The following is a 12,771-nucleotide window of genomic DNA, read 5'->3' as shown; positions in this document are numbered from 1 at the left end:
GAGGAATAGGATAAATGGCTCAAAAATCCAACAGTCATCTGATCTTTTTGACAGGTCGGTTTCGTGGTTCATGCGCAGTATAAGGCCCTCATGTCCGGATTCCTGGAGGACGTGGTGCTAGTGGGTTTCCCGCTGTCGTGTTGATCATGTCGGACCCGAGGCCATGGACGTCATCCTTGTCCAGCCTTACGATCAATGCCTTGAATGAACACCTCACTCCCAACGGATCAATTCGCTGCAATCTGGTGGCGCCTTTATACTTGGGGATAGGAGAAGATGCCATGCTTGACGACCCAGTATCCCTTGATATTGGTGCGAAGAGCTTGGTTGCTTTTTTCACAGCAAGCCTGCCATTTCCTCTGAATCAGAGTCTCCCAGGCGACATGATAGAATGGTGGTTCAGGAGTGCAACCGATGATGCTATGAACATGACATTCTTTCTACGCCGTCTAGCAAAGTCATGTTCAAAAGAGATCTGTGCTGCGGCCGGAGACGGCCTTGATCCAGACGTGTCGGGAGTTGGCGTATGTCTCCCATGATGTATCCGTATTCTTTGGCTTATGGAAACAGATCCTCATATCCAACTCAATGTTGGCTTTGGTTACCCTTCTCTTCTTTAGCTTCACGATTTTCCACGTTCAGGTTCGTGCCAACAGGTCCGACCGTGGCCATCACAACTGTGTAACAAACCCTGTATGCGCGGCTCTTCGAGGTACGATAGAAGACGTCTTCGATGCGACACTCGTCTTCAGTTTGGCTCTTCACATTGCAACACTCGACTTCCGTGCCCGAGGCGCTACCCGCTCGGACGTTCTCTATGCCGAGAGTTTGTGTACATTTGCCGGTCTCGCGTGTCTAACCATGTGGCATATGCGCACGGAAATCTCCCGCGAGAAATGGACGACTAAGGCGGCGTTTTTGAGCATGTGCGCACTGAATATTACGATTTACATCCTACGTCAACTACCGCATGAGCAGGCTCTGGATTTGTATGGCCCCCTATGTCAGACAGGAACGGAAGAGGCAGGGCTGTGGTTTCTCGAGCCGTTTTCTATGGTGTACTGGTGCTTGTTTCTTGTGACAACTTTATTGCCCCTTAGGAGATTTGTGGAGTGGCTCTCGGGGAAACCATTTACGTACACTGGTTTGATGAGATGGAGGATGTGGCAGGCGTTCTGGGGTGTTGGTGCCATGGTCGTGCATATTTTCTCGTTGGGGTCCACGAGGAATAAGTATCTCGAAAATCAAACATGGGGCATAGGGCAGTATCTTGCCGTTGCGACGTGGATACCCGCATTGCTGAAGATGGGTTACATAGTTAACGGTAAGTATCGTTCAACTGTGTTGACATTGTGCTAACAGAAATTAGTCGGGGCCGAAATTGGACTCTCGGCGTCTTTGCCGCGGCCATGGATAGCGCTGATGATTGATGATAACCCAGAAAATGAACAACGTTCTACGCTTGCATCAATCTGCTCCCGAGGGGCATCATTGATGGGACTGCCAACTTCCGCCTTTACATTGGGGAGACGACGAGACACCGACGACACATCTTTCGGCATTGAAGAAGGGCAAACCACCGGAGTTATCCAGATTACCAATGAATCTAATGAAATAAGGCCCAGAGAGGATAAAGTAAAAATATTTGGAACTACCCAGGAATTAGAGGCCCCAGTAATTAAACCAAGAAGACGGGGTACGGATGACACGCTAGTGGGAGATGTAATTGAACCCGTTCTGGATGATTTTAATGACAAGCAAGATAATGGCAAGATAGTGGAGGAAAGCCTTCAAATGTTTGAAGAACCCGAGGAAGTTGAAGATGGACTGAGGCATGAAGTTAAACCTTAATGATAATAATCGCCCCTTGGCTCTCTGTAACGAAACAATCGGGTTTGAAGAACGCTGAACTTATCGTCTCCGATGTATTTTTCATCTTAACGCCGAGCCGGGTCACATATCTGTGTCTCTTGACAGACTGAGACGGCACGGACCGACAACCGGTTGCCACCGGTTCTTGTGCGCCGAAACCGGCCGGCAAGCCGGGAAGTTTGCCGCCGAAGTCGCCAGGTCGGCTGCAATCGGATTCGATCACCAACAATCAAAATCAGTGCCGTTCTGAGAAATAGTCGACGTCATTATTTGCGTAAGTAAAGCATTTCCAGTAGTAAACGGACAAGTATCTCGACAGTCAATCTATCAAAACCTCAACTGAATGTTGAATATCCGCGAGAGTCATAGTTTCAAATAGAGACGAGCATTCTAGGCGTGTTCGGCGTGTTTATTGCAAGGATGTTGGCGATTTGGAGCAAAAACCCACCAGTTAAAAGCCCATGCCAGGTTCTCCAATTGAGTTCAAGTTCAATGAGTCGCCTAGGATGGCTGGATGGCTAGCGATACTCAGCAAGTAGACTAGAGGCAATAAGACCAATAAGAAGATTCTCTTACACATCGTTGGCCGGCTTCTGTGTTTGGCTTAGGCTCACAGTTGCATCACCCACTGCTATCTTTCTTGTCATTTATTTCCTTGGGAGCCCGTCCGTGAAATACCCATGTTATTTCCGGGACCCAAACAAAAGCTAAAACGCGCCTGGGGTCGGAGTAGTGTCGAAAATTTGCCTGTCAGGGTTGATTCCCCGCGACGACCTACTGTATACGGTTACTGAACTACTGTATACGGCGCGCCGAGTCTGATTTTTATGCCGATGATTTCGTTTTGCTTTGTCACCATACCCGGAAGTCCTGAGTCAACCAACATTGTTCGCCAACCACCTCCCAAAACTTGCACATTGCAATTCTCTAGCGATTACAAGAGAGCGGCATTCGAATACTGCTGCTTCTGTCGCTGCCCGGTATGCCTTTTCAATCTAATCCCTCAAGTCATCAGGAAAATGGCCACGGCGATGTGGTACGGAAGCCTGACAGCGATTCCAGGGCGGCGGAAAACGAGAAGCATCATGACGCCTCACCGGAGAGCCCAGCCAGCCCTCGACCGAGTGATGAAGAAGAGTTCAAAGAAGGCGGCTACGGATGGTATGTTCTTCTAATTTCAAGGGTTTCTGGTACATCTTGCTGACATTAGACAGGGTGGTAGTCGGGTGTGTCTTTCTCATCAATGCTCATACCTGGGGCTTGAATTCAGTCAGTTGATGAACCTCCCTTCTCTTGTAAATCCAGAAATCTAACAAAGCACAGTCATATGCCGTCTTCCTTGCATACTACCTTAACTCGGGGGCCTTCCCCGGAGCAAGCCCCATCGTCTTGGCCTTCGTTGGCGGGCTGTCTTTCTCCGTTGGTGAGTGTCGTGTCGTGCCCCGCATTCGCGCCGCATTCTGACAGCCGGTCTGTAGCCCTCCTCGTTGCTCCGATCGTCACCTGGCTCATCCCCCGGATCGGTACAAGGCCCACGCTTGGTATCGGCGTGGTAGTTCAAGCGTAAGTACTAATCTCTCTTAACGTTTATCATCACCGGCTCTGACATAGCTTCAGCGCTGCTCTCGTCGGTGCCTCTTTCACGTCGCAAATATGGCATCTTCTCCTCTCCCAGGGTCTAGCTTTCGGCGTTGGCATGGGCTTCACTTTCAACGCTAATGTCGGCGTCATTCCGCAATGGTTTGTTGTACGTCGTTCCTTCGCCTCCGCCATCGGCAGCGCTGGTTCGGGCTTGGGCGGACTGATCTACTCCCTCGCATCAACCGCAATGATCCGTAACATCGGCCTACCGTGGGCCTTTCGCATTCTGGCTATCCTGTCGTTCGTGGTCAACGGCGCGTGCTGTGCTCTCATGCGGGATCGCAATAAAGCTCTTGGTAGCGTTCACGTCGCCTTCCACAAGGCGCTGTTTAGAAGGGTTGAGTACTGGCTTTTCATGGCCTGGGGCTTCTTTTCGCTGTTTGGATATGTTATTGTGGTCTTTTCACTGGCAGACTTTGTGCAGACGGTCGGCTTCAACGCAACGCAGGGATCTATTGCCCCGGCTATGTTCAATCGTGAGTCAATCATACACACTCTTGAGGTGCGCATTATATACTAACTGAAAGTAGTGTCTCAAGGACTGGGCCGACCGATTATTGGTCTCATCAGCGACCATGTTGGACGTATCAACGTTGCTGGGTTAAGCACGCTCATTGCTGGACTTGCGACTTTATTTGTCTGGATATTTGCCGGCAAATACTTTGCAGGCACCATCGTCTACGCCCTCTTCGGAGCATTCGCTGGCTGTATCTGGGCCACCGTCACTCCTGTTGGTGCCGAAGTTGTCGGAATCCAGCTTCTTCCTTCAGGTGAGTCTCAAATGCTGCGTGAGCCCCATGGATTTTTGGCTAAGAGTCTGCTACTTCAGCGCTGTCTATATTTTGGATAATCCTTGTCATCCCGGCAACCTTTGCTGAGCCCATCGCTCTCTCTATCAAAGGGTCGGGTGTGGACGCCTATATCAATGTGCAATTGTTTGTGGGTTTCATGTACATTGCCGCATTCATATCTTGTAAGTTTTACACGTCAGTCCATGTCGATTCTTCTACTAACAAGTACCAGTATGGTCTCTTCGAATTTGGAAAATTCGTGAGTTGGACAACATCGACCTCCCGGCGGATCAGCGCGATGATGTGCTGCGCAATAACGATGTTATCTCACTTACCACTTCCCGACGGACTGAGCCGAAACACAGCATGTTAACTTCCATCATGAAGGGTGCTTTCGTTGTCCAGCGAGTGTAGAAAACAAGAAGGAAACGGCAAAATCAAATCTTGTATATTAGCATATACCATCAGCATCAGCAAACGAACATAAGCCCAGCACGAAACACCTTTGTCTCTTAGCCAAATACTTTACTCATCCATCCGTTAACACGCCAGAACCCAGGAACGTAACTTGCCAACAATCCCTTGACGAGCCGAGTCAAAATCTCTGGCCCATATCTGCGGAATCCCTCCCTCGAATTCTCCGACCACACTCCCACAGCATCTAGCTCCTTGTACCTTTCATCTGTTGCCAGCTCCGCAAATGCCGCACCTAGGTCTGGATATGAGACTGCCAGCTGGATTCCCTCAACCCCAATTTTGTACCCGCTTGGCCCCTCATCAATAATGGCCGGGGGCTGCACCAGCAATAATGACATTAATCCCTCCTCTTCTGCCTCGTTAAATGTCGCATGGGCGTTCAGCAAGTCGGCATACGGATAATAGAAGGCATTCTTTATTAGCCAGCTCACTAGCGCAGGTTGTTGTCCTTCGTGACGCTTATTCCAGGTCGCTGACGATAGCAATATGAGGCGTGGTTTCTGCCATATCGAAGCGGTAGAGTTGTCTTTGAGTTGTTTTAGGGCGTTTACAATGGTGCGCGAGGCATCTGTGAGAACCCTGACGCCCGGCCTGTTGTCGTTCTCGCCGAGGGCGCAAATGATTGTATCCGCACCCTCGAGGCAATCTTTCACATTTGATGTATCGGTGACTTGCCCTTCGATGATTTCAACGTACTCGTTAGTTTTGAGAGAGGGGAACAAAGAGAGAAGTTTGGGCTTCGAGCGGACATAAATTTTTAAGTGGAAGGGGGATGACGGGTTCTTTAGGAGGCACTTGAGTGTCTCGCTGCCTGTACCGCCGGTTGCGCCAAAAATGGCGAGGGTTTTCTGGGGAGAGCTCGCCGTCGATGGCATGATACAATTGGCTATCTTCGAGTCAAGATAAATGTTGATTTGCTGATTGTGTTCAGAAAGACAAATTGAATTTTTATGTTAGATATTTATCAAACATTTCACAACATCGCGCTTCGGCTCGGTCACAATTCATCATCATCCACCCAAACAAATTCCGAGATACTGAGCCATCTCGGTAATCTTTGAAGTCACAAAGTCCGCGCCGAATGACGACCGAAACATCGGTGCGGTGAAATGGAAGCGCCGTCATAGACGCGAGCCCTCCCGCACCACTCCGCTCAAATGCCTGCATTGTAATCGTCATCGACTCAGGTAGGCCTAGGTATAGCGTTCATTACAGGCCCAGACTATGCAATCAAGCCTGGAAATCGCGAAGCACAGGGTTTCGGATCGGCGACCGGACCTTGGCAGGTCCGTTTGGCCGGTCGGACAAATCGACCGTTCGGACGAATTCGCGCTTCCAGGACGAGTAAATGCCGAAGATCTGCTTAAAAATCATAACCAAAATCGCACGCCTTTGAACTTGAATCATTCGCCATGGAAGAGCTGGGGAATAACTCTTTTTTATAGACAGGATTGGTCGACTTACGGCTCCAAGAGTGATAGGACATTTGAGTTTCTCACTGCCATCACCTACCCCAGATAGTTCTGTAGTCTGCACAACGCGTCAACGTTGTTCCCTGCTGGCCATGAACTTTAGTACTGTTCCTCTTATCGGATATTGTATGGTGTCCAAACTGGTACATCTGATACTACCTAGCAAACCCTTCATACCCTACCTAGCTGCCGAAACTCCACCTGTCACAACGCGCCAGAGTGCCCTGCGTAGAGGATCGCTTATCTGGTATTCAAAGCTTTCAGCCCTATTTCTCCCTTTGGTTAGAGCGTTTTGCTGATGCATGTCACGTTGTCCCATTTGAATGTTGGCACCTAAACCTGATTTAATCCATGCAGTAAGCGTAGCTTTGTCCTGGCTATACAAAACTTCGATGCAGCTGCATCACTTATATGCCGCAAAATCTTTAATTCCTTGTACTCTGCTCTGTGTAAGGAAATAAAGTTCTGCATTACCTTTTTCGGCATCAAATTTAAACAGAATATTCTGTTGTGGTGTAGCTTCTAGGTTAACTGGAGTTGGTGTTCATAATATGTTGCTAACTTAATACGAAGAACCGATGTTATCCGAATATTAGATACGGAGATACTCGTTCTGATACGGCTATTTCGAGTATCCAAAATTTTTGGAAGGCAAATACCCTCTGAAACGCAAATTCGGTTTAAGCAGCAGATTATAGTGTCACACAAAGGCAGTTTCTCATGTTTGCAGTCAAATTATGGCGCATCTCAACAGCAGTTCAATTACTACATGCTCAAAGGAAACAGCTGCCTCATCCTGCAAAGGCTGACACATGACAACGCTGATCATAATTCCAAAATGATTCATTCTTGCCGGAAGAGAACCGCTTATGAGGCGATAACCAGGAATTTCAAACTGCACATCATCGATACGTTAACACGTGCTTTCGGCTTCGTCGAATCAACGCAACATACCAACTCGTAATATTTTCTTTTTCTCATTCACCCAACCTGCCGGTGGATGCTCAAGCACATGTTCTGCCGTAGCACTCCCACTCATTGGTACCAGGGATCTTGGTGCATTTGCATTGCCTCTCAATCAGCTTGATGTCTCTCTTAACCATGGCGGCCTCGGGGACGAAGTCCTTGGGGCAAAGTCTGCCGTGGCAGTTCCACTCGTTGGTGCCGGGAATCTTGGTGCATGAGCATTGTCTGGCAACAAGCTCACCGTCTCTCTTGACCATGGAAGCTTCCGGAACGAAGTCCTTGGGGCACAGTCTGCCGTGGCAGTCCCATTCGTTGGTGCCGGGGATTTTGGTGCAGGAGCATTGTCTAGCAACCAGTTCGCCGTCTCTCTCAACTATGGCGGACTCCGGCACAGAGTCCTTGGGGCAGAGTCTGCCGTGGCAGTCCCACTCGTTCGTGCCGGGGATCTTGGTGCACGAGCATTGCCTAGCAACAAGCTCACCCGGGGTGGCGGTAGCGATGGCGAAGACGGCAGTGAGGGCGAAGATCGAGAACTTCATTGTGACGGTTTCAAGGGAGTTTGGTGAATATTAAAGTTGTTGTAGAAGGCTTGGTTGCGATGTTGTGATCAATCGAGTCTATGGCAACAGATGTAGGGAACGAATGGTCGTATTTAAGCAGCAGAGCAACCCAGATGATTAGAATTAGTCAAGGAATCAACTTACGCATCCTCATGACACTCGCTCGAAGGATTGCATCAGGGCTTCTGAGCTTCCTTTTTGAGTTATGCACCTCTATCTTCAACGCAACATCGCCAGACTGTTTCGGGCACGAATGGCGATTTCTGGCATCGCGGCTTAGTAGGAGGAACGGTAATCCGCCGTTTTTTTATGTTAGTGCCGCAAACCCCTCGAATGTAGAGTTATTACCTGATGAAGAAGGTCGCGACGGAGTTCCCTGGTTGGCTCGTCAAGGTTCTAGCCACTCCGGGTCCAGGGCCCTGCGGTTTATGGGGTTGCCGCCCGGCATTGGTATAGGAAATCCTGAGGTCGAACCATGCTGAACTCTAAGAGGAAGCTCGTCGGGAAGGATTTAGTGCCCTAAGTGTAGGCTATTTTAACAGGATATTCGCCCGTGGTGGATGCAAAGCTTGACGTTCAGTTTAGCTGACGACCTTGGCATTCGAGATAGCCTGTCATTTTTTTGGAACTTTTGTAGCTGCACCTCAGCTAGAATTGGGCAAAGACCAGCCCAGTCCATGCTCAGCCCGGAATTCCGCTGTTGGTTACGACCCCTTCCCCACTTCAGCGCTTGTTGTGGGCGTGAAGCGCGGTACTGCTGTTTGCCCATTATTTTGCCAACTTCACACAAAATACTACTTGAGGTTGGTTTCGGCATGTGGCTTGGCGTCGGGCTGGATGCATAGATTAGGATATTGCTAGCTACTATATGTTATTGCTAATCAATTGGTCAGTAACGCTGCTTCCGTTCCTTCGCTCAGGACCGGGAACCTGGTGCGGTAGTCTTGTTACATCGTTATGATCATCTGACAGTCTTCTCTTCACATACGTATGCCATGCAAGGATCTCACAGAGTCAAGCGAGCTGGAAGAACACTCGCTTTCCCAACTGAGAGTTCATCACATTGTATTTCTAACTTTAGTCCGAATTACTCTCTTTTGCCGGTCTACCTTCTCTATAACTGGCCCTCAACTTCTCCTCTGCCTCTACACCTCTGAATCTCCTCCCATCTAAATGCCTCAGACATAGCAACTTTCCCTCATCCGGGTAGAACAGCCAGCAAGCCCACCTGGCCCACATTCCTTGCTCTTTCATTTGTGTTCTCGCGCGGTGACCAATCGTATCTTCTATGAAAGCACCCCGCGGGATTGCCAACCTGGTGGGGAAGACTCTCGAGAGGTAGTGCTGCGTGGAGACAATGTGCGGCTTATCATGCCAGAAGAAAAGCGGCGTCAACGGCACTTTGGTATTTGAATATCCCGGGGACGCAAAGTCCCGTTTCAACGTCGTCGTCAGCGTTCGCAGGTTGGGAAAATCTTGAACATGGGCCGAGTTGGCGTACTCTAGCATACGCACCGACGCAAGACAAACGTACTTCACTGGGGCCTCCGCATCCTCATCTGCATCTTTCATGACGTCTAATATCGGTGCAATGGGGATGTCTGCCACAAGTCTCCAGTCATGTTGATGAACCCAGACGTACGGCGTCGTGGTTATTCTGAGAGCAGTCCGTACGGCGAGGCCAAAGCCTAGTCTCTCTGCAGGTTCTACAAAAGCAACCTTTCCATTGCTTGTACGGCTAACGGTAAATGATGCGATGTTTGTGGCTCGCCCGTCATATCCGTATTCTGCCTCTCCTTGCTCCTGTATCAACTCCTCATCATTTGCAACGTCCCCGTGAGCATCGAGGACGAGTTTCTTAACATTGTCTTTGTAGACTGCAAACTGTTTTGCCCCTTCCTCTGTGACTTGGCCTTTCTTCAACCTGGCTACCTCACCCACTCGCTCATACGTATCGAAGACAACGATGATACGGCATGAGAGCAGGTCAGGGCAGTGAAGACGAAACGATTGGAAGACAGCATCGAGGAGATCCGTCAACGGCGCCGATGGCGTGGGGGACGTTGTGACGATGAGAGTCAAAGTCTCAGAGAGAGGTGCCTGTGTGGTCGGCGTCGTAGTGGAGGACATGACTCCTCACAGAAGTGAGTTGCACGAGAGTAGAAACGGGATTTCTCTGGGTGATGGTTTGAGATTCATTGGTACGTACCGTTTGGTGAATTTTTTTGGTGTCTGGACCAGTGTCGGATAAGTGGGACCACAAACTTGGCGGATGCCGGCCGCTGTGAGCAGATGCATGTTCGTGGTTATTGTCAAGTAGGAGCTGTGTTGTGGGCATAGAAAGACGCCCAGTCCCTCCGATGACGAGGATTAGCACAAGCAGAGTTCAACGCTATTTTTTTTTTTTTTTTTTTTTGACTGTCAATCGGATCAATTAGCACAGCGTCAAACCTCGCCACGTTCAGGTTATATTCTTTCCAACAGCGCAAAGCTAGCACATACGACCATACCCACTGGAAAACTCGGGATCCCGTCCGCTCTCCCATAGATAAGCCAGTGAGGGCCGGATTAGTAGTTGGGTCGGTGACGACCAGCGAATACCTGGTGTTGTATGTTTTTGTTTTTGGCCTCTCCACTGAGGTACTTTTTGTTTCTTATACCGTGGGGTACGTAGACACAAGAAACAATTGTGGTCTAAAAGTCGATGGAGTCGAATAACTCTTGTCATGCACTATAGTTTCAAGGTGCAGTATAGCATCCCTCTAGAATGTCACCTTGTCATCTTTTGCACTAGAGGAGAATGTCTAGTGTAGAGGAGGAAAATTTCATATGATATGCCTCGATCTTAAAGATCTACCTCAATGAAAAATGACAGAGCGGACCCACAAGAGCCCGCTCGGTTGGATCAAGAGTCTGAAAGTTATATAAAAACTGTGACGAATCATCAACTCAAAAAGTAACTAAAAGGAGAAAACCGGCAGAGGAACTTCAAAAGATTACCTAGAGAGCTAAGTATAAGTTTCGTGGTTGGTCTTCGTATGCCCATATCCTCCCGGAGACAGCGGACCAATGACATGCAATCCCGGACCGGAGGAACAAAGAACTAGCCTCGAGGACCCAGCTAGGTCGGGCCCGCACACATCAACCCACACACCAAGATTTAATGTCGAAATTTTCAAAAAGAATGACCAGCCTGGGGGTCGAACCCAGAATCTCCTGATTGCACGATGAAATCGTAGTCAGACGCCTTGCCATTGGGCCAACCGGCCATTTCCGGTGAATCCATTGCTGGATGTTGAAGATGCATTGCTTATTCACACTCAAGAGCCACGACCGCTTGGCACTCTGACCCCATTCACATCATGGCTTAACACGGCCGGCTCAACTCCAGAAGATGTTCATTATTCTAATTCTAATTTCCTGATTCTATTCATTTCTTATTCAAGGGTATCTAAGCTAAGAATGACCCGGTATCCCCAACTCCAAACTACGTCCAAATAGTGGCTTTCCCAAAAGGTATGCTCATCCATCCATGTACCAAATAATCCGATATCCCCAGCACCAAAACATTCCCTTCATGATGACTTCCTCTTCCACGCACTCATGAAGTAGTAGCCTCCGCATATTTCCGAGTTCGGAGCGCCGGCACAGTGCATATCGCAGTTCCACGCGGGCGCCGCCGTCTTTGGCGCCGTCTTGGAACAATAGCACTGATCCCCGAACTCGGTTCCGAAGTACTCGTAACCGGCGCACGCGGCAGCGCAAAGCCGATTCGTCTGATTCTTGATGACCACGTTCTTGTCTGGGAATATGCGCTCGTCGCCATCCATCCAGCAGCCGATAAACTCCCAGTCGTTGACCTCGACCCAGGTTGTTGTGGCAGCAGCAGCAGTTGATGTCTCTGTTGATGTAGCATTTGTCTCCGGTTGAGTTGTTCTGTGACCGATGTTAGTCACACTCCAACCGAAATATGGGGGATAAAAGGGATGGAAGCTGTACTCACTTTGTTGGTGTGGTGTTCTTGAGGTCGAGAATCTCTACGGATTGGTTCGCGAGCATGGCTCCAAACAGACCAGCAATGACGACAAGAGCCACGATGAAGAATGCCAGCACACAAAAGAGAATAAACATTCCCCTACCCACGCCGCATATCCTTTTCTTCGGCATCAACGATGACGTCTTCATCCCCTGATCAGGCGATAGAGGTACTGGCTTGTATTGGTCATATGGAACGTAATGAGCCGAGTTGATTATTTTGTCTGTCTGATCAGCCGGGACAGGGTGTAAGCCATTCTCGACGTAGGCGGCATCGCTGTTTTGTGGTAGGCTGTACTGCGGACCAGTTTGCCCATACGAAGAATCCATATTCTGCTGGTCCCGATGGCTTGTCTATTTAGTCAAGATCGCTGAATAAATGATGACTGCCCTCTCGAGTTGTCGAGAATATCCCTAGGATTATGCCGGAAGTCGATGAGGTCACTGCATCTAATGAATGAACCAGACTTTTGAAAGGAACTACAATTCTCTTTAAAGGAAGCAAAGCCTCGTGGTGAGCAGCTACTAGGCAGCCACAAAGTGTGGTGTGGGTACGCGAAGGATGAGTAGCGGTAACATTGGTATTGGAAACTGAACACTTCTTGCGCCTTGATCCGCGATACCTGACAAGCTCTCGCTTAGGCGGTAGTTTAAAGGCACATTTAGCGGCTTTCAACGCCAGGCCCATGCATGTCAGACGAAGCTAAAGAGCTAAAAAGAGCTCATGGTCCCTCATTCAGGGGCACACTATGGCTTTCAAGCGTTGGGTCTGTGGAACAAACCCATATGAGGAGGAGAAAACATGGCGTCGAGAAGCCGAACGTTTCCAAAGTCAGCCACTTGGGACATTGGCGCCGGGGTTGGTGTTAGTGGCTAAGCTACATTTGTCAGCACTCATTTGCCCAAGGGCGACAAGATCGACGCCTAGCGGAGACTTGAACTTTGCGTCTCGAACAT

At 49.2% G+C, this 12,771-nt stretch overlaps 5 protein-coding genes across 5 annotated transcripts, besides 1 other annotated feature; 1 reads left to right on the top strand and 4 right to left on the bottom strand.

The window, feature by feature from the left end:
* Positions 1-2,854: 2,854 nt before the first annotated feature.
* On the top strand, positions 2,855-4,718 carry CTRU02_210893 (major facilitator superfamily transporter; the record flags this gene model as incomplete). The annotated part of the gene is made up of 8 exons (XM_070205536.1): positions 2,855-3,033; positions 3,087-3,141; positions 3,196-3,295; positions 3,351-3,435; positions 3,490-3,989; positions 4,044-4,283; positions 4,343-4,486; positions 4,537-4,718. 8 exons carry the CDS (start codon positions 2,855-2,857, stop codon positions 4,716-4,718), a joined length of 1,485 nt encoding a protein of 494 aa, XP_070060779.1.
* Positions 4,719-4,816: 98 nt separating this feature from the next.
* On the bottom strand, positions 4,817-5,656 carry CTRU02_210892 (afli avfa cytochrome p450 monooxygenase; the record flags this gene model as incomplete). The annotated part of the gene is made up of 1 exon (XM_036721867.1): positions 4,817-5,656. The coding sequence occupies one exon, from the start codon at positions 5,654-5,656 to the stop codon at positions 4,817-4,819; it is 840 nt and encodes a 279-aa protein (XP_036586239.1).
* Positions 5,657-7,257: 1,601 nt separating this feature from the next.
* Positions 7,258-7,758, bottom strand: CTRU02_210891 (uncharacterized protein; the record flags this gene model as incomplete). Its single annotated transcript, XM_036721868.1, has 1 exon — positions 7,258-7,758. The coding sequence occupies one exon, from the start codon at positions 7,756-7,758 to the stop codon at positions 7,258-7,260; it is 501 nt and encodes a 166-aa protein (XP_036586240.1).
* Positions 7,759-8,856: 1,098 nt separating this feature from the next.
* On the bottom strand, positions 8,857-9,909 carry CTRU02_210890 (feruloyl esterase-like protein (alcohol dehydrogenase); the record flags this gene model as incomplete). The annotated part of the gene is made up of 1 exon (XM_036721869.1): positions 8,857-9,909. One exon carries the CDS (start codon positions 9,907-9,909, stop codon positions 8,857-8,859), a length of 1,053 nt encoding a protein of 350 aa, XP_036586241.1.
* A 182-nt stretch (positions 9,910-10,091) lies between these two features.
* Positions 10,092-10,325: a sequence feature (Protein overlapping with rRNA (CTRU02_210889, KAL0934090.1) was converted to a misc_feature.).
* A 1,029-nt stretch (positions 10,326-11,354) lies between these two features.
* Positions 11,355-12,144, bottom strand: CTRU02_210888 (wsc domain containing protein; the record flags this gene model as incomplete). Its single annotated transcript, XM_070205535.1, has 2 exons — positions 11,355-11,715; positions 11,783-12,144. The coding sequence occupies 2 exons, from the start codon at positions 12,142-12,144 to the stop codon at positions 11,355-11,357; spliced, it is 723 nt and encodes a 240-aa protein (XP_070060778.1).
* Between the last annotated feature and the right edge of the window lie 627 nt (positions 12,145-12,771).

The sequence above is a fragment of the Colletotrichum truncatum genome (genome assembly GCF_014235925.2).
Source record: "Colletotrichum truncatum strain CMES1059 chromosome Unknown Contig_0007, whole genome shotgun sequence".
NCBI lineage: Eukaryota > Fungi > Ascomycota > Sordariomycetes > Glomerellales > Glomerellaceae > Colletotrichum > Colletotrichum truncatum.
This window is presented reverse-complemented; position numbering and strand designations above follow the sequence as displayed.